The following is a 19,871-nucleotide window of genomic DNA, read 5'->3' on the forward strand; positions in this document are numbered from 1 at the left end:
TCTAGTCTACTGTTGAATCCCTGTATATTATTCTTAATTTCAGTCAGTGTATGCTTAATTTCTGACTGGTCCTTTTCCATTTTTTCTCCATTCTCACTAAGATCCTTGAAGGTCTCACTAAGGTCCTTGGAGGTTTCTAGAAGATTCTTGAGTAACTTTATAACTGTGGTTTTGAATTCTATATCCAATAGTTTGCTTTTTTCCATTTCTTTCATTTGTGACATGTTTCTTTGTCTCTGCATTTTGGCTGCTTCCCTGTGTTTGTTTCTATGTATTGGATAGCTGCTAAGTCTCCTTGAGTTGATAGAGTGGCCTTGTGTAATAAGTGTCCTATAAGACCCGGTGGCTCAGCCTCCCCAATCACCTGAAGTGGACACTCTTGGTGCACCTCTTTTTGGGCTGTGTGCACAGTTTTGTTGTAGTTGAGCCTTGATTGCTCTTGGTGTCACTGGGAAGAATTGACCTCCAGGCCAATTGGCTGTGGGGACCAGCTGCTACTACAGTGGTAGAGCTGCTGTGCAGGAGACACCCTTATGAGGCAGGACTTGCTTCAGTGGGGCTTTGCTGCTCACTGAGTCTTCCCCTTGAGTGTGTCACATATGGATGTGAAGAGTTGTAATCTGATATGGTCTCACACTGACCACTGGGTACACTGGCTCTTGGGTCTCTGGGAGGTGTAAAGTCAGCCACTGCCTGGGGCCATGCAGCAGGAGCTATAGAGAGATCTGCAGATTCCTCCTCTTTGTATCAGGTTTAGAAGTGCCCAGATGAGGCCCAGGTGTGAAGCACGGCAGGCTGGTACTGGTGCCAGCCTTGGGCCTTCTATTGATTGCTTTGGGGCCCCCTCACCCAGCTGCAGCTTGTTTGACAGGTTTTGGGCTGAGAAAGGACAGGCCATTCATATGCAAAAGCCTCTGTGTACAGCTTGGGTGGGGTTGTAAATTCGGTGGGGCGGGGTCTCAGGGAATCACTAGGGCGGAGCAAACAGACATGGTTGCCAGTCAGCCCTACACCAGGGAGGTCCCAGCACGGGAACAATGACCTCTGTGAGCACTTCTGTCTGGAAGAAAGCTGCCCCCAAGTTCCTTCCCAAGTGCCAGATAGTCCAGTTTCTCCCCATATGTGTCTGGGTCCCTCAGAGCCTTGCCGGGCACTGGAGGTCAGAGCAAGCGGGAGCTTGTAAGTTCAGTTCGCGGTGCTGGCCTTTTAAGAGGAGCATCTGGGTCACTCAGCCCCAATCTGGTGCTGGACCAGCCCGTTCCGCACCTCTGCACCTCCTACCAGTCTCAATGCACTTTCTTCTTTACCTCTCTAATTGTAGTACTTCCACTCAGCCAGCTTTCCCGCGGTTCTGGATGATAGTTGTTTTGTATTTTAGTTGTAATTTTGATGTGGTTGTGGGAGGCAGCAAGTATAGGCCTTTACCTATGCCACCATCTTGGTTCTTTCTGTTTTTATTTTATTTTTTTTAGAAATATACTCTTTATTTCTCTTTGGCCCACATGGGTATTTTTAATTCCTACACCTAAAGTTGTAGGCCATGCTATGGACATAATCCCATGTTCACACCACACGTAAGATTTTACTTTGTGTAACCCCAAACTAGCCAATAGCCGTATAAACAGGACTATCACTCATGAATTTTCTAAATTATTTTATTATCATTTTGGTCATTAGTCTTAATGTGCATCCCCATCTAGTTTCCCAAACACAGGCAAGAGCTTAATCTAAAGGAAAATTATATACCTAAGTCTTCACATCTTACATTGTTCTTGCTTGAGTTATCTATGGCTTTCTATATTCCTATATTTCTCAATTATTTTTCTTCCTGTTGTGTTTGACTATATATTGCTTCCACCTCTGTCTGGAAATAGACTTCACACTTTTCTATAATTTCTCTTGTGTGTTTTTTTTCTTTCAGTCCTCTTTCTTAGAGCCTTTTTTTTTTTTGTCTGACCTTTGATTGTTTCTGTCCTGAAAGGCTTCTTCTTCTTCACATGCTATATATTTTCTGTGTGGATGCCTATTGTTCTAACTACCACTTCTAGAATGGATATTTATAAATATATATATTTCCAGCCAGTACTTTTCTTCCAGACTGAGATCTGGAAATCTCCACGATTAACTCCAACTCACCAAAATAAATTGAACTTATAGCTTCTTCCAAAACTTGCTCCTTCTTACATACCTCCATCTTAATGAAAAGCATTACCCAGATGCTCAAATCAGCAATGGGAAATCTTCCTAGTTTCCCTCTTACCTCTTTGAGATCAACTTACTGAATCCTATGTGTTCATCATTACTTGAAGTCCCTCTCAGTGGGAACTTCATCTCTCACTGGCCTGCGTTAATAGTCTGTTCTTATCTACCTGCCTCTCTTCCTTCTAATGCATTTTCTACATTGCTGACAGTAAGATTATTTTATAGGCACATTTGATCATGTCCCTTAAAATTAAAATTTCTCCATGCCTATGATAGCATTTTTCAAAGGATGCTCTGTAAGGTGTTGATAGGCATCCTAGGAGAAAGGCGGTTGTGATATGCATCAGAATATTTAAAATCCTATTCCCCAGATCCAGAGGAGACTCCTGTTTAACCCAAGATTTCTTCCCAAATGTACTTGGCATCGGGACCTTTTTATCCATAGGGTTGTCCCTGGTCACAACCTGGGGAGTACTGGCCTAGAGGGGACCAACTGCATCATGTCCTGTTTCTCCAGTTAAATGACTTAAGGCACTCAACCCTACCAGCCCCTTCAGGCCTCTCACACACAATGACTTACAAGGATTGTCCTCCTGTCTTGTATACTTCACAAGCCCCCGATTAATTATTTATTTTATTGATTAAATTTATTGGGGTGACATTGGTACCTGCTTATTGTTTAAGACTTATTTCAAGAAGTACCTTTTCTTTACCTCATTTTCTCTAGTTAGATTTTGCATTTATTATAAATTTTATATATATATATATATATAAATATATATATATATATATATATATATATATATATATATATATATATATGCTAAGCAACTGGCCAACCGGTCAACTGGCTGGTAGCTATGACACGCATTGACCACCAGGGGGAAGATGCTCAATGCAGGAGCTGCTGAGTGATCGCAACTTTGCAGAGTGCCCTCTCGCACTATGGGACCCCTCAGGGGATGTCAGACTACCAGTTTCAGTCTGATCCCCATAGGCCAGGCCAAGGGACCCCACCTGCCAGAAGGACCCCGCTCACTCACAGACGCTAGGGAGGGACCGAGGGAGGTTGGCTCCAGGGCGTGTCGGGCCCATCTCACCCAGTCCCACCCCACCGGCCACCTTCTAATTAATTTCCTTTCAATGTGCACAAATCTGTACACCAGGCCTCTAGTAAATTAATAAATGCTCATTGAAGTGAATTTGACAAACACAAAAATATTATTAAAATCATCTATAATTCCATGTGTCAGAAATAGGAATAACCCTTTAACATTTTTATATTTTCCCCACTTTTGTTTCACTAATATACTAACACACCTAACTTACCATGAGATTTTATAAAGACATTTTTAAATGGAATATTACATATCCATTTTATCCTGCTCTCTCTCTTTTTTAAACTTAACATTTATCATAAGATTTTCCCCATATCATTGATTAATCGTTGGAGACACCATGTTGAAGGCTTTTCTAATTTTCCATTGTATAAATTTATTACAGTCTAACTATACTCCTGTTTTTAAACACTTAGGTGTTTCTTTAATAAGTTTTTATTGTAAGTAATACTGCAGTGAGTATCCTTGCACATGAATCTTTATTTACATGTCTATTTTTTCTCTTAGGATAGATTTTTATAATGGAAATTACTACTCAAAAGAATATAAACTTTTAACCTACCCTTTAAACTTTCTCTGATTCTCTTTGGCATACTCTGACCTGTCTTCCCTGTGACTTTTCTGTGTTTTGTTCATATTTCAAATATAGAATTCATCATATGTGTTATAAATTTTATCTGCTTCTCTTTCAATTAGAAAATATCTTTCCTGAAGGCAGTGGCTGTGTCTTCTGATTTCTCATATACTTAGAATCAACATAGTATCTGCCATGGTTTAATTAGCTATTCTTACTTATTTTAGCATTTCAGAAAATTCAAAATAATTCATAAATATAACCATGTATGTATTTACATTTATGTTTCTTCTTTTCTCTCTAACAGTATGGTATTTCAGGTGCAATTAATCAGTTTCAGAGCACCGTGTTATCAGTTCCTAATCTCGTGCCTGACACATATTTTGATGCTTTCACCAGACCTTATATTAACAACAAACTTGAAGAAAAAACTTGTGGATTTGGTCCCAGCTTGTCTTCAGTATTTGATGATGATAAGAATTTTCACACAATTATCTTTCAAATAAAGGTATATTTACTATTACTGAAACTAATATTTAAGAAATTGAGCAATACGTTTTCTTCCTTCCTTATCTTTGAATTGAATGCTACTTAATCTTTAAATGGTAAACTGTTTTTTTATAAAGTCTTAGTTGGCCCTTGCCGGTTTGCTCAGTGGATAGAACGTCAGCCTGTGGATCAAAGGGTCCTGGGTTCAATTCTGGTCAAGGGTACTGCTGTACTTTGGTTGCAGGCTTCTCCCCGGCCCAGGCCCTGGTCCGGGCTCGTGCAGAAGGCAACCAATCAATGTGTCTCTCTCACATGGATGTTTCTTTCACATGTCTTTCCCTCTCCCTACCACTCTCCCTAAAAATCAATGGAAAAATATCTTCAGGTGAGAGTTAACAAAATAAGTAAGTAAATAAATAAATAGTCCTGGTTGATCAGAACACTGACAACAGGAAAAGGAATTAAAAGTGCAAGATATTTGAGACAACGTTACTTCTGGGGTAGAAAATGAGATTAAAAAAGAACAAGAAAGGAACGAAAGGGAACATTTTTATCATACAGGAGATGCAATCCTATATAATAAAGAGCTAATATGCTAATTAGACTGAACAACCTTCTGGACAACCTTCCAGATGAAGCCGGGGCTGTGAGGGCTAAGCCCCTTGCACGCATTTTGTGCATCGGGCCTCTAGTAAAACATAAATGGAACATAAACAGAGACACATGAGCCATCATAGGAATAGGCAGGTACCTCCAATACATACTAAAATGTGTAGGGGAAAGTATGATGAGAAACAGGATATTCTCTCAAAGTACCTCTGCATAAGATATTTATTGACTTCAAGAGGGAAAATAGTAAGGTTGCAGTGACAAAGACTGACAGACACCACCTTAACGAACATGTTAACATCACCAGTAGTGCAACAAATTGACATTACGTCTCTTTTGACATGATGCACTGAGAACTCCTGTTGCTTCTGTGGTATTACTGCCAAAATGTGCAACTGAATCTTAGCACTAGGCAGTATAAGCACACATACAAATGAAATATATTTTTCAAAAATGAAAGACAAATAAAGATTGAGGAATTGTTCCAGATTAAAGGAAACCAAAAGATATAACAAGATGATAAACATGATCCTGGATAGGATAGTGAACCAGAAAAAAAAATTTGTTTTCTATGACAGACATTTTTGGAAAAAATAGCAAAATTTGTATAAGGTCTATAATTAGATAATACAATTCATGTTAATGTTAATTTCCTGATTTAGATTATTGTACTATGCTCATGTAAAAAGACATCCTTGTGTTTAGTAAATACATCTGAAATATTTAAGGGTGAAGTCTCTCATGTCATCACCTTTCTCCCAAATGGTTCATAGTAAAATGATATATATAGGGAATGATAAAGCAAATATAATAAGGAATTTTAGTGAATTTTGGTGACAGATATATGGAATTCTTTGTACTATTCCAGCAATGTGAATGTGAAATTATTTCAGAATACAGAGTTTCAAATCATATTTTGAACATGTTGCTATGACCCGTATGATCACAAATCAGAGATACTATTAAGTAAGCTCAAAGGAAACACAAGTTTGACAGTTTCTTCCTCTCAATTAAAAAAAATTTTATTTATTTATTTATTTATTTTTATTGATTTCAAAGAGAAGGGAAGAGTGGGAAAAAGAGATAGAAACATCAATGATGAGAGGGAATCATTGATCAGCTGCCTTCTGCATGCCCCACACTGGGGATTGAGCCCGCAACCCAGGCATGTACCCTAACCAGGAATTGAACCGTGACCTTCTGGTTCATAGGTCGATGCTCAACCACTAAGCCACACTGGTCGGGCCTTCCTCTCAATTTTTAATGTAAAGAAATAAACAGTCGGAAGAGTGCAGAAGAATAGATAAAGAGCCTATTAAAAGGAAATAAATGAACAAATAGCTAAATGTAACCATATAGGGTGTGTGCTCTTTTATGTCATTAAACTTTCTATACTAGCCATTCTCCATAAAGCATGACTAGCCTGGGTATGTTGGGAATGAGCAATTCCATTCTAGTTTTCCCTGGGACAAATTGTAGTCATTTGCAAAATAATCTTGATAGGAAAAATAAGGGAAAGCTATGGAGTGCAGCCAGGGAGTCATGGACCAAGGCTAACTGCCTTTCACAGGCATTGAACTATGATCATATATATTGACACAGGTAATAAGGGACTGAAATGATGGGCAATTATTGTTTTGATTTGAAGAAATTTTGTGGGGACAAGGTGGTTGTAGCCAAGTTTAAGTGAAGGAAAGGGTTTTATTAGGGGAAATTATGAAAGACATTTTGGAACAAGCCTGGCCACTACAGAGGACTTCACAGTAAGATTAAGCCATTCATTCTATAGATATGCTGAACACTTTGCCTTTGCTCAAAAACACTTCAACTGAGACATAACATTTGCAATTTGGAAACAGACATTCTCTTGCCATATGATTATTAGTGATGTGTAAGTTCACTGTGAAGCTACAAAATTACCAGTTTTCGTTCTTTCAATCATAAGAAACAGATTCAAAGATTTTAAAAAATGTTAACGTCGTAAGAGACTCGCTAGCTGCTGCTCCTGGACCTGTAGGATAGCATCTTCCCTCACTTATGTACCCCCAGGTCAAAGCATATTGTTGGACCCAGAGCAGGCATTTGTATTTGTTTATTTATTTACATTGAATTGAATTCTGCTCAAGAAAAATAAAATTGTATTTCTCTGTTTATTTATAACATTTAGGAAACCATAAAGGCAGCATTTGAATCTGCCCAACTATATGCAGCTACATTTGAAAAGTTCCAGTTATTTTTCAGGGAAAATGAAAGTCTGGACTTAGAAGCTCTTAAACTTCAGGAACCTGGTAACTTTTCTAATTTTCCTTACTAATTATTTTTGATAGGGACCTCGAGGTTTATCGTCTTCTAGGTTTGTTTGGTGGTGAGTGGTGGTTTCCTTGCATTTCAGCACATGGAATAGGCTGAACCCAAGCAACCAATTCCGATCACTTTGAGCTTCTACTCACAGCCTTGAGCCCAAGGCCTCCCAGTCTCCTGCTACCACATCCTCACATTGGACAACTTTAATCCTTCAAGTTCCCATGAGGATGAGATCACCAGACTCCCAGGTTTCCCTTCATCTAGTTTTGCCTCGGTTCGTCCATCCTGTCCCAGTCCTGGAACCAGAGTCTCACAGGCACTGTCTAATGGCTGGGACTTTGGAGTTCCTTGACCTGGGCTCCTGAGGGCTGTGTTTCTAATGATTTTGGAAACTGGCAATTCCTAAACCTCTAAACCCAGTTGTTTGCTAGAGATTAATAGAAGGTAACTTTGCCCCTTAGATAGCAGGCCTTGCCTGTTATCATATTCCCTCAAAATACTGTAACATTGCCTTGCACATATTATAGGTAATTAATAAATGTCTGTTTGAATGAACTTTGAGTCAGAGTGTCCCCTGAACAGCCCCAGAAGATGATCCGGGGACAGGTTCTAGCTTCCTCACATTGTCAGCCATATCTTACCACTATGTTTCTGTAAGTCAGTGTTTACTCGTAACTTCTGTACTTGCTGAACACTAATAACTTGCTAGATACTGTGCTAAGTAATTTCTCAGGTATCTCACCTATTCCTTATAGTTCTATGAGGTGAGTATTGGTATTCTCATTTTACAAATAAAAAAAATGAAGACATCTATACTAATAAAAGGGTAATATGCTAATTAGAGCAGCCGTCTTCTGGACGTCCTTCCAGATAAAGCTGCAGTGGTTGCGAGGGCCAAAGACAGGCAGCCATGGCAGTGACTGGTGGCAGCCGCGAGGCCCCGAGCTCAGGCAGCAGTGGACTCAGGCCTCACAGCTGCGGCGGCCGGCAGTGGCAGCAGCAGCGGAGTGATAGGGTGGCATCTTCCCCTGATTGGCCAGTTGCCTCCCACAGAAGGAGGCCAGACTGTGGCTTAGGCCCGCTCCCTGGGGAGTGGGCCTAAGCTGTCAGTAGGACATCCCCGGAGGGCTCCCGGACTGTGAGAGGGGGCAGGCTGGGCTGAGGGACACCGCCTCCCCCCAGTGCGTGAATTTTTGTGCACCAGGCCTCTAGTATAGAGATAAGGAAACTGCAAAATTGCACAGCTAGTAAATGGTATAGAAACACTTTTCTCTGACTTGAAAGCTTATCTGTTTAACCACTGTACATATTACCTGTCAATCTCAAAAAGGAGATAGAAAATAAATCTTATTTCTCTTCTATCAGCTTTGCTCTTCTCTTTCTCTTTGGCTGTGTGACTATGGTAAAAGAGAAACATGGTTATTAGATCAATAACCTTATTGATCTAAATTTCTTTATGTATAAAATGAGAGTATTGGACCAAACTGGTGTTTCCCAAACTGGTATTTCTTAGAACACTATTAGAAAGGATATTTACATGATACCAGGTAAAAAGACTCTGTGTTCGCCCTGGCCAGTTGGCTTGGTTGGTTGGAGCATCATCCTGTACACCAAAAGATTGCAGGTTCTATTCCTAGTCAGGGCACATACCTAGGTTACAGGTTCAATCTCCCGTCAGGGTGCTTGAGGAAGGCAGCCAATCGATGTTTCTCTCTTACATCAATGTTTCTCTCTCTCCTCTCTTCCTCCCTTTCACTCTCTCTAAAATCAATAAACATAGGGTAGGTAATTGTCCTTTTTTCTATTGTGAGGAAGCTGAATCAGGAAGATTAAGTGACATGTGGGTTTAAAGACTAGTCCTAGGTCTTCAAACACTCTGTCTGGTGTGCTCTTTATACATGTCAAACTCCCCCTGTATTCAGGAGAGGAGAGGACATGGATGAAGGCAGGAGTCAACACTCTTGATCTCCAGGATTCACTCAGGAGCTCAATCTGACCCACGTGGAGGAAGTAATTGGAAATAAGTTAAACTTGCAAGCAGAGTAGTTTAGTACTGTATGACTGTTAGGAAGGGTTGTGTTTGACCAGTAGCCTGATAAAAGTGTATTCAAGGATAACCAGGCTTCCACTGGTTTCAGGTGGACGGGGGAAGGGAGGAAATGGAGGCAGGAAGATCATCAAACCCAACTGCAGCACATGGCAGGTGCAAGCTGGCAAAGGCCCTGAGCATGATGTGCGAGCAGGTTGGCAGAGGTGGTGGAAAGAGGAATGGGGAAAACTTGAGCTATGCTTGATCTCTTGTGTCTCAAGCGTTTATTGTTAATATCCTCAAGATGCTTTCCTTTGTGGAGAACCCTTAGACAGAGCCCAATTTCAAATCAACCTGACTTTAGAATCTGGTCCATTCCAAACGAGATCCTCTACTGCAATTATGCTATTTTCACCTGCCATCTCTTAATAGGAGCTGGGAACATATTTACATATTTAATTGTTACTTTAAAACATTTAATTATTACTTATTCATTTCTTATTACAAGAATCTATATATTTAAAAGCCTAAGAGACCATTAGGACTGGACAACCAGATGACTGGCTGGTAGCTATGATACACACTGACCACCAGGGGGCAGATGCTCAATGCAGGAGCTGCCCCCTGGTGGTCAGTGCAGTCCCACAGCCAACCTCCCATGGCCAGCCAACCTCCCGCAGCCCCTCCCCCTGGCCAGTTGGGCCCCCATGGCCCTGATCGGGACTGGGCCAGACGGCCTCGATCAGCCCTGATGGCCGGCGGGCCGTGGGACCCCACCTGTGCACGAATTCATGCACCAGGCCTCTAGTAAAATAAAGAACTATGAGTTAACATGTTAAAGTTACACAAAGAAGCTTACATAGGAATAACATAAATACATATGTATATTTATTAATGCAATGATTTTTAATATATTTCATAACAACCCTTCAAAACCTAATCTAATGTGTTGCTTTATGTGAATTATTTTATGTAGATGTTAAGTTCTTCAGTGAACAACTGGAAAAGTATCACAGACAGCACAAGGATGCTTTAGCCCTAAGACCCACCAGAAATGTCGGCTTGCTGCTCATTGACACGAAGCTGCTGAAGGAAAAACTGATTCCCTCACCTTTGCGATGTTTGGAGGTAACTATGAACTAGGAAAAAATTTTAATTATGGCCTCTACAATTATTTTATGACTTTTCTACTGCAAATAAACTGTATTTTCTAGTATTGCCAGTGTTTAAAATTAACATAAGTCTACTGGGCATTCTTAATTTCTAGGAAAAGTTCCACATTCTGCTTCCTGTTCCAAGCACAGTCAGCTTTCAGATGAAAAAAGAGAGGGACTGCAAGCCTCAGACTAGCCTCTTACTCTTACTCCTTTTTCCTTTGTTGGAATATTTCAAGGCTTCTTGGTGTCACGTTCTGTGGGAATGCTTCCTCATTCTAGGATGCTGAGGTCACACTCGGGAGGTCATTTCCTGATCTGACACTGTCCCTAAAGACCTGGTTATATTTTGGTACTTGGCAAGCGGTAGCTCCCAGGGTCCGTCCAGCCCCCCACCTGGTTTGTACAGTTTATGAGAACACAGCTGTGACTGTTGGCTTAGGTGTAGTGTAGTCTGTGGGTGCTTTCTCACCACAAGGGCAAAGCCGAGTAGTTGTGACAGAGACTATATGTCTTGCAAATCTAAAACAGTTACTCTCTGGCCCTTACAGAAAACTTCTGAGCCCTTTATAAAAGACGGCTCAGAAGTGCTGGTTCCTGTTCTGTTGTAATTAGCTGTGTGACCTTGGGCTTTCTCCTAGAGCTTTGCTTCTTCATCTGTTGAAAAAGACAAAATGTACAATTGGAGCAAATTCAATTCAATTTCAGCAGTTTGAACACAATTATATACCAAGCCAAAGAAAAGTGCTCTCAGACTGGCTTAAGCAATCGGAAAACTTACAGGCTATGCAGCTTTAAAAAAAGAAAAAGTGAGGGAGTGGGGGGGGGGGGGGCGAATGGGCATCAGGGAGGTTTGGTGTAGTGACTCCGTGGTGTTACCAAGACTCTGTTTCTTTTCATTGTCTTTACGGAGCCTCCTGATGTGCCAGCTTCGCCATAAAGCTCACATTCCCTCACATTTGTGACTTGGTGGTGAAATGCTCCACAAGCTCATTATTGCCTTGTTTCTGTACCGAGACAGAAAGGAAGATTGGGGTGCTGAGCACACATTTCTCCCAGTCTGAAACAACAGTACTGGACCTCTGTCTCATTGAATCAACGAAGACCCGAGGTCCACCCTTACCCAATCACTCTGGCCAACGGCAGCCAGCCTCCTGTGTGCCTAGTGATCAGTCGGCCTCCACCTTTGTTTCTGAAGGAGAAATTGATCCATTTTCCCCCAAACCACATGGCTACCACCCAGCATGAAAGGAGCAGAATTGACGTTGGGGAGGACACGACAATGTCACTACCCAGGGCAAAGTCTCAGAAAGGGTGTTTACAAGAGCTCCGAGAGTTTAGACAAACTTTTAAATAAGTTGTGTAATGTAGTTTGTTCTGGAAATGATCTTCACAACCTGCCCTTCCTGTTGGTTCATTTACCTGGCAGGGATTTAATGTGAAAGAAAAAAAAAAGTCCCTTTATATACACTGCTGCTTCCAATACTTGCTCATTGAACAGATGGTCAATTAGGGTTGACCTACAATGTATAGTAAAATGAAAATATAATCAAAGTTATGATTGACTTTTTCTTTTTCTTTCCTAGGTGCTAAATTATATGCTGCCTTGTCAAAGCAAGCAAAAAGTGGATGCCATTATCTCTGAGGCACAAGATGCAGAGTACAAACTTGAATTTGTTCCATCGACCACCATAGAATACGTTAACAGCTTAGTATTTCTTGATGAAATTCAAGAAAGGGTGAGTTGATTCCTACAACTCATTATTGCAGATCTTGTGATAGGTAATGACAGATAAAAGAAACTGAGGGGCCCCAACTGGTTTGGCTCAGTGGATAGAGCGTCGACCCGTGGACTAAGGGGTCCCGGGTTTGATTCCTGCCAAGGGTACATGTCCAGGTTGCAGGCTCGACCCCCAGTGGGGGGCATGCAGGAGGCAGCCAATCGGTGATTCTCTCTCATCATTGTTCCTATCTCTCTCTCTCTCTCTCCCTCCCTCCCTCTCCCTTCCTCTCTGAAATCATTAAAAACAAAAAGAAACGGAGGGATTGAAGCTCAAGGAACAGCTGTGGAAATATCAGAAACACTTTCAGACAAAGTAAGCAGATGCCCTACACACAACAATGACAGCTAACACTGCTCAGACTCCTACTACTGGTCAGCCATTGCACTGCATTTTTTACAGTCATTACATTTTAAATTCTCACAAAAACATAAGAAGTATAGATCATTTTTATTCTGCAGATCTGGAAATAAGGACTAAAGTAGGTTATGTTGAAGGTTTGATCTCTACCCCAAGTCAGAGAGTATGCGGAGGCAACCAATCAATATGTCTCTCTCACATCAATGTTTCTCTCACTCTCTTTCTCTCTTCCTCTCTTCCTTTCTCTCTCTCTCTCTCTCTCCCTCCATTCCTTCCACTCTCTCTAAAAATCAATGGAAAAAATATCCTTGGGTGAGGATTAACAACAACACAACAAAGGACAGGAACTAGGAACTGGTACAGCCTAGGGCAGTGGTCCGCAAACTGCGGCTCGCGAGCCACATACCACGTGCAGGTGCACACGTACAGTGCGATTGAAACTCCGTGGCCCATGCGCAGAAGTCAGTATTTTATGGAAGAGCCACACTCAAGGGGCCAAAGAGCCACATGTGGCTCTCGAGCCGAAGTTTGACAACCACTGGCCTAGGGAAATCAGAAGGCCTCTCTCTTTCCATCTTTCATCGCTGCTCCTCCCTAGAACTCTAGAGCAGTATTTCTCAAAGGGTGGCCCCCAAACCAGCAGCAGCAGTAGCAATGGGAACTGTTAGAAGTGCATATTCCTCAGGCCCACCTTAGGCCTCTGAATCAGAAACTTGGAGGGGGAGGGGAGGCTCAACAATCTGTGTTTTAACAAGCTTTCCAAGGTTGAGAACCATTTCTCCGAAAGCCTCTCTCTGCAATCTTCTCCACGTGGAAACAAATGGCCTCTGCCCACAGCTACAGTCTAACTCTTTCCACATTCAAGAGAGGTCAGACTTATGTCAGATTGGTAGCTCCCAATTTGATGCTGCTTGTGACCAAGGAGGTTGAGTCAAGTTTCAGCGGTTCTCAACCTGTGGGTTGCCCACTGCGGGTCGCGACCCCTTTGGGGGTCGAACACCCCTTTCACAGGGGTCGCCTAAGACCATCAGAAAACACATATGTAATTACATATTGTTTTTGTGATTAAGCACTATGCTTTAATTATGCTCAATTTGTAACAATGAAAATACATCCTGCATATCAGATATTTACATTATGATTCATAACAGTAGCATAATTACAGTTATGAAGTAGCAACAAAAATAATTTTATGGTTGGGGGTCACCACAACATGAGGAACTGTATTAAAGGGTCGCGGCATTAGGAAGGTTGAGAACCACTGAGATAGATGAACATGGCTGCTTCGTCTATGACCCTATCACGGAGTTGGGGGAGGAGGGTTCTCTCAAAATTGGAGAGTCCCTTGCCAGAAAATTAGGAAAGACGCTGTCCACTGAAGGTAGGACATCAAGGTGAAGATGTTTCTTAGTCAGTTAGAGGTAGAAACAGTCTTTATTAAAGGATAGTGGGAGGCTCATCATAGATTAGAGGTCTGAATCTATGCAGGCAGGAACATGGCCTGTCCACAGCTCAGGGCTGGGCTGGGACAGTCACAGCTCAGCACATACGCCAGGGGCTCTGATATTACAGCTGAGCATCCTCACAGCAAGCGTTGTCCCTGAAAACCTTAAATATTGGCACAAAAGAGAAAGGAGAAAAGTAAACATAAGAATAAGGCTAACCGTGCTCAGCTCTGAACAGCTTACCCCCGGGCCTGATTACTTGTATTGTAACAAGGACAGCAGTGATCACCTGACAGGCTTCAGTCAGTTTCCCACGCTCTTCACGTGCTGGCTCTCCTCAGCCAGTGCTCAGAGGCTGTCTGGTGTTAGACAAGGCCTACAGGGTATAACAGGACTCGGATTATTTAACAAGCAACCCATGTTTCCTTTCAGATTGAAACCCTTGAAGACGAAGGCAATGTGGTGATTCAAATGTACAAGCTCATTGAACAGTACCAGGTTCCCACACCGCCTGAAGACTTTGCTGTCTTTGCAACCATGAAGCCATCCATTGTTGCTGTTCGGAATGCCATCGATAAAGCCGTAGGTGATAGAGACGCAAGCATTAAGCAATTTTGTCTGCATTTGGGTAAAGATCTTGAAGATCTAACCAATGAAGTGAACGACGTCAAGCTGCAAGCACAGGTAAGTTAAGGAAGATTTTTTAAAAAATGTATAAAGTTTGACTACTGTATTTTAATTGAACCATTTCGGGAGCCTATTTTATTTTAATCTGATTTTACTTCTGTTTTATATGACTTTATTCTGACCAATTAACATGGCCTTTGAACTTCTATTTCTGAACTCTCTTAAGTACTAAATACACTTCAGACCATTGCAAGCAGAGTATATACATAATAATTGAATTTTATTTATACTGGCTTGTACTTATTATTCTAAAATGCATGTTTTTACAATTTGTTAGCATATTTATAGCTACTTCACAATGAGTTTTCTTAGCCACATATTCGAAAATTTCTATTTAGGAAGAGGCAGAATATAAAGCAATAATGATAATGAAGACTATTTGGTTAACCTGCACTAATTTTACTATACAAAAGATACAAGGGGAATTTTTTTAATAATTTAAAATAGACATCTGGGTGATTCTTAACTGATGCATATATGAACATCTGATTTTGTAACGATCCATTTTAACATTGACTAAAACTTATCACAGAAGTATAGAACCATATAAAGTTATAATCAAATCAGGATAATTGGGAAAAAGTCAATGTCCATCCACAAAGGATTAGTAAAATGTGTTAGGGTACATGTACCCAAAGGAATACAAAACAGACATTAAAGATTACAATATACATTTAAACGCATTAACGTGGGAATGTAAAAGTAACTAACATGTATTGTGTACTTGTTATGTGTCAGGTACTAAAGTACTTTTGTATTTTCACACAGAGAAAACTGTACATAACTGTAATATCTGTACAGCTTAGTGAACTATCAGAAAGAGAACACATCATGTAGCCACTACTCATGTCAAGAACTATAACATTACTGGTTCCTTTAGTGTCCCCTTTTATCACTAACCCTTTCCTCCTTTCCACATGCACCCACTACCCTGAATTCTAAACTATAAATTAGTCTTGCCTGTTTATGAACTTCAATTACATGGAATCATACAATAGTATGCCCTTTGATTTTCATTCCTGAGATCCATCCATGTTGCTGTGTAGGTTATTATCTATGTTCATTATTATATAGTGTTTCATTATATATCACAATTTAATTATCCACAGTCGATGGACATTGGGATTGTTCATTTTTGGCAATTATGAATAATGCTTCCAGGATCATTTGCATGTTTTCACTCATTTAACCCTCAGAACACTGATAAAGTTTTATTAGTCACAGTTTTATAGAGAAGGAGACCAAAACACAAAGAGGTTAAGTAATAATAAATGGAGGAACCAGACTTCAAGCTTAATCAATCTGCTTCCAATGATTAATAGCCTGGTTAGCTGCTGCACTATATACTGCTTTCCATACAGAGCAGGCAATACAAAGTACGAGTGATTATCCTTTGTTTACAAACAGTACCTACGTGTATAGATGGGTTGCTAGAGAGAGCAGAAGTGCCAGCAAGTGCTTTATGTGTAGTCGTGCATTTTTAAAAGCATGATGCACACGCACAAGAGTGATAGCGGAGGTTCTCTCCAGCAAGTGCTCCTCCTCCAGAGGCTTTGGAATGAATTCATTCTCACTCCAGCCAAGAACTGCAACTTCACCATTTCCATAAATTGTACCATCTTACTGTCAACGACTGCCACTCCTGTTGATAAAGGGAATTGGAGGAAGACACCTAAATGTGACCATTGATGATCGCACAATTTATTTCCATTTGAAATGTCTCTTTTGTTTTTATTTGGTCTCTTTGGCATAGATTTTAACTCAAAATTGGAACTCCCTGTCAAGCAGGTCTTCACCCTGGCTCCCCTCCCCTCCCCCCTGCAGCTCCATCAGGGGAAATCTGCATTTCCTCCCGGTGGGTGGAGGGGAGGGGTGTCTGGTCCACGTGCTCCCCTCTGGAACACAGGGCTTCCAGTGCAGGTTGGCTGGGGCTGGGGGTCCCAGACAGCTGCCAGCTCAGGGTCCTTCCTGGTTCTTTCGGTACCATGCTAGCCCCTTCTGCTGCATTCCGCCATTTCTGCCGTAGCCTGCAGTCTCATCTGTGACTTCCTAATCCTGACCTCAGACTTCCTCTGTCCAGCAGTGCTTTCAGCAGTGCCCCTGCCAGCATCAAGGCCATGAGGAGTCCACGATCCCCTGCATGCCACTCCCAGCCAGGAGGCGCCAGAGTGCCAACCCAAGCCCCTTCCTCCTTGGACATCTCCCTTCGCTTTTTCTAACCAAGAACATGTTGCCATTTTGAGTACAGGGACATGCTATATCGGGGATGGGATCGTTGGCCTCCCCACACCACGGCTATGACAGCTCTGATTCCTCAGTTGCCTCAGATTCTCCCAAACCTGGTTAGGTGTTTCTACTTTGTTCCTAAATTTTTCCATTCCTTTTCACGGGATGGGGCTTCCACCCACCAGGTCAGCCAGAAAACATGTCTGACCATTGATTCTTTATGTCCTCTCTTCCTCCCTCTCAGAATTCAAAGGCTTTCTATTTTTTTTATTATAAAATGAAAAATTTCCTTGTATTATAGTTTCTTCCTGCTTTTCTCTATTGCACTCACCTCTCTTTACCTGAAGTCACATTTGTGGAAGAAGTGTAGGACATGAAAGCAGATGAAGGAAAATATATTAGGTATTATTTAAAACTAGTGGCCTGGTACACGAAATTTGTGCATGGGGGGGGGTGTCCCTCAGCCCGGCCTACACCCTCTCCAATCTGGGACCCCTCAGGGGATGTCCCACTGCTGGTTTAGGCCTGATCCCACAGGCAGTGGGACATCCCTCTCGCAATCCAGGACCGCTGGCTCCTAATCACTCACATGCCTGCCTGCCTGATTGCCCCTAACCACTCTGCCTGCCAGCTTGCTTGCCCCCAACTGCCCCCCCTGCCGGCCTGATCGCCCCCAACTGTACCCCCCTGCCAGCCTGCTTGCCCCAACTGCCCTCCCTTCATGGCCTGATCGCCCCTAACCACCTCTGCCTCGGCCCTGCCACCATGGCTTTGTCCGGAAGGACTTCTGGAAGGTCTTCCGGTCTAATTAGCATATTACCCTTTTATTAGTATAGATCATTGTTATCCCCATGGATAAGATTTTTAATGCATTTCCATAGTTTTTATAATACATATGTGTTGCATTACAATGAAGGTAAAGCCATCATTTTAACATATTTTATAAAAAGCAGAGTGAGAAGAGAATTTGAAAAATATGTTTTGAAAATGTTTGTTAATTTATTGCAATGGTCTACATCAAAAAGCAGGAACTGCTACTCAAAAGCTGCCTTAATTTTACAGGATCCCCAGATTTTGGATATTAATGCCGACCAGGACAAAATAAAGTCCCAACTGACTGAGCTGCAGTTAGTTCTGGATGATCTGCAGAAACGTGCATTTCAATATAAATCTTACCAGAAAAATTTCAAGGTAATGACAGCTCTACATGTGTTCTTAATATTTTTGAATTTATTTTTATTATTTAGAGTATTACAGATGTCCCCGTTTCCTCCCTTTGTCACCCTCCACCTGGCTCTCCCTCCGCCCAGACCTTCACCTAAATATTGTCTGTGTCCAGGTGTTAGAGCACCGGTTTTCAACCTGTGAGTCGACCCCTTTGGCGGTTGAACGACCCTTTCACAGACCATCCAGCATATCAGATATTTACATTATGATTCATAACAGTAGCAGCATTACAGTTATGAAGTAGCAATGAAAATAATTTCGTGGTTGGGTCACAACATGAGGAACTGTATTTAAAGGGCCAGAAGGTTGAGAACCACTGTGTTAGAGACACCTCTCACGGACACCAGAGAGCTGTTACAGGACAGCCCCCTGAGCCAGTGGGTGAGGGCTGTCCCCAACCTCGATCCACGTATTCTCACATAAATGAATTTATACGAGAGACCTTCACTGCGTTGTGAAAAGCCAACTAATTAAAGCAATTAAAGCATGCATCTTTATTGAAAAAAGCAAAAGCAAAGCAAGCAAACCTATACACTGGCTTATGAAGCAGACAGGCTCTCAGCTCATCTGAAGAGCAGGTTGGGTGGGGGTCTGAGGGATTATACACCCTCCTGTCTATAGGCTTTGGAATTCCTCTGCTGACTATTTTGGTGCAGATTAATTCTCAAGGTCCGTTTTTTTACATTGTTGTGGCCTTCCCAGAATTCATGAGAAGCACCTGGTAATTTTATCTTGCCAAGCCTTGAGATTGCTGGCTTCTCTGCTTAGGGGGTAAAACTGCCCGTTTTTCCCCCCTTCTCTTCCCTCCATCCCTTTCTGTATTCTCTCATTAGGGAGGTTTTTAAACCATTTGCTCTGGTGCTCTGGGGAAGATAATGGCTGTTTAGTTAATAGCTGGCTGCAAATTGCCCCATACCGTTTGGCCTTGTTTTAACTTTCCTGTCTCAGTTTCTCTATTCCTCCTGCCCTGGAATCGTGTAACACATGGACTATGCATATATGCATATAAGTTCTTTGGCTAGTCTCTTCCTGCCCTCCTCCCCCCTTCCCTTTGAGAGCTGTCAGTCTACATGTGTTTTTAAAACATGTCCACAGAAATGACACTGATGCACAAGCACTTTCAACAGTGTTACTGTGAACATAGATCAGGGGTGGGCAACCTTTTTGTGAGTGCGTGCCAAAACCAGCAAAATCTCTGACTCAAAATTCCTCTGCGTGCCAACCCTAATTTTTTGAGAACATGTTATGCCTACTTGATATCTCTTAAGGTGTACATATGTGAAGAACCTTTAAGAAATAATAAAATTCATTCGAGCGACAAAAACACAGTATACGATGATGAAAAATACGTTTATTTTTTAATGTATACATGTACACTGATAGTCCGACAGAAAATTTTATGACTCGGTTTGATATTATCAGTGGGACTTTTGCTGCTGCATCACTGATGACAGAGATTTTACATCAGGTTTATATTTCGTGACCTTCAGAGATATGCACGAGCTACCACTTTCATCCGTCAGGCTACTCCTATTACGAGACTTAACAAAATTCATCACTGAGAATAAAGATTCACAAGCGTATGTGGATGAAAACATGGAGAGTAACGCTGCTGCAAAGTTTTTTAAACAGGAAAAATTTTCTGGAATGGCATTCCAAGTCCTCA

The 19,871-nt window shown here is 41.6% G+C and overlaps 1 protein-coding gene across 4 annotated transcripts in view; it reads left to right on the forward strand.

Annotated features, from left to right (window-relative positions):
- DNAH6 (dynein axonemal heavy chain 6) overlaps positions 1–19,871 on the forward strand; it is a 253,702-nt gene that overhangs the window by 53,026 nt on the left and 180,805 nt on the right. For all 4 annotated transcript variants that reach the window (XR_011473183.1, XM_070429592.1, XM_070429593.1 and 1 more), the window contains exons 11-16: positions 4,202–4,402; positions 7,160–7,280; positions 10,302–10,453; positions 12,066–12,218; positions 14,498–14,749; positions 18,041–18,169. Coding sequence is in view for 3 of the 4 variants with exons in the window: in XM_070429592.1 (XP_070285693.1) it covers positions 4,202–4,402; positions 7,160–7,280; positions 10,302–10,453; positions 12,066–12,218; positions 14,498–14,749; positions 18,041–18,169 (1,008 nt within the window). In the remaining variant the exon portion in view is untranslated. The remainder of the gene's footprint in view (positions 1–4,201; positions 4,403–7,159; positions 7,281–10,301; positions 10,454–12,065; positions 12,219–14,497; positions 14,750–18,040; positions 18,170–19,871) is intronic.

Source organism: Myotis yumanensis, unplaced genomic scaffold (genome assembly GCF_028538775.1).
Source record: "Myotis yumanensis isolate MYYU_CA2020_CCGP unplaced genomic scaffold, mMyoYum1.0.hap1 SCAF_11, whole genome shotgun sequence".
Classification (NCBI taxonomy): Eukaryota; Metazoa; Chordata; class Mammalia; order Chiroptera; family Vespertilionidae; genus Myotis; species Myotis yumanensis.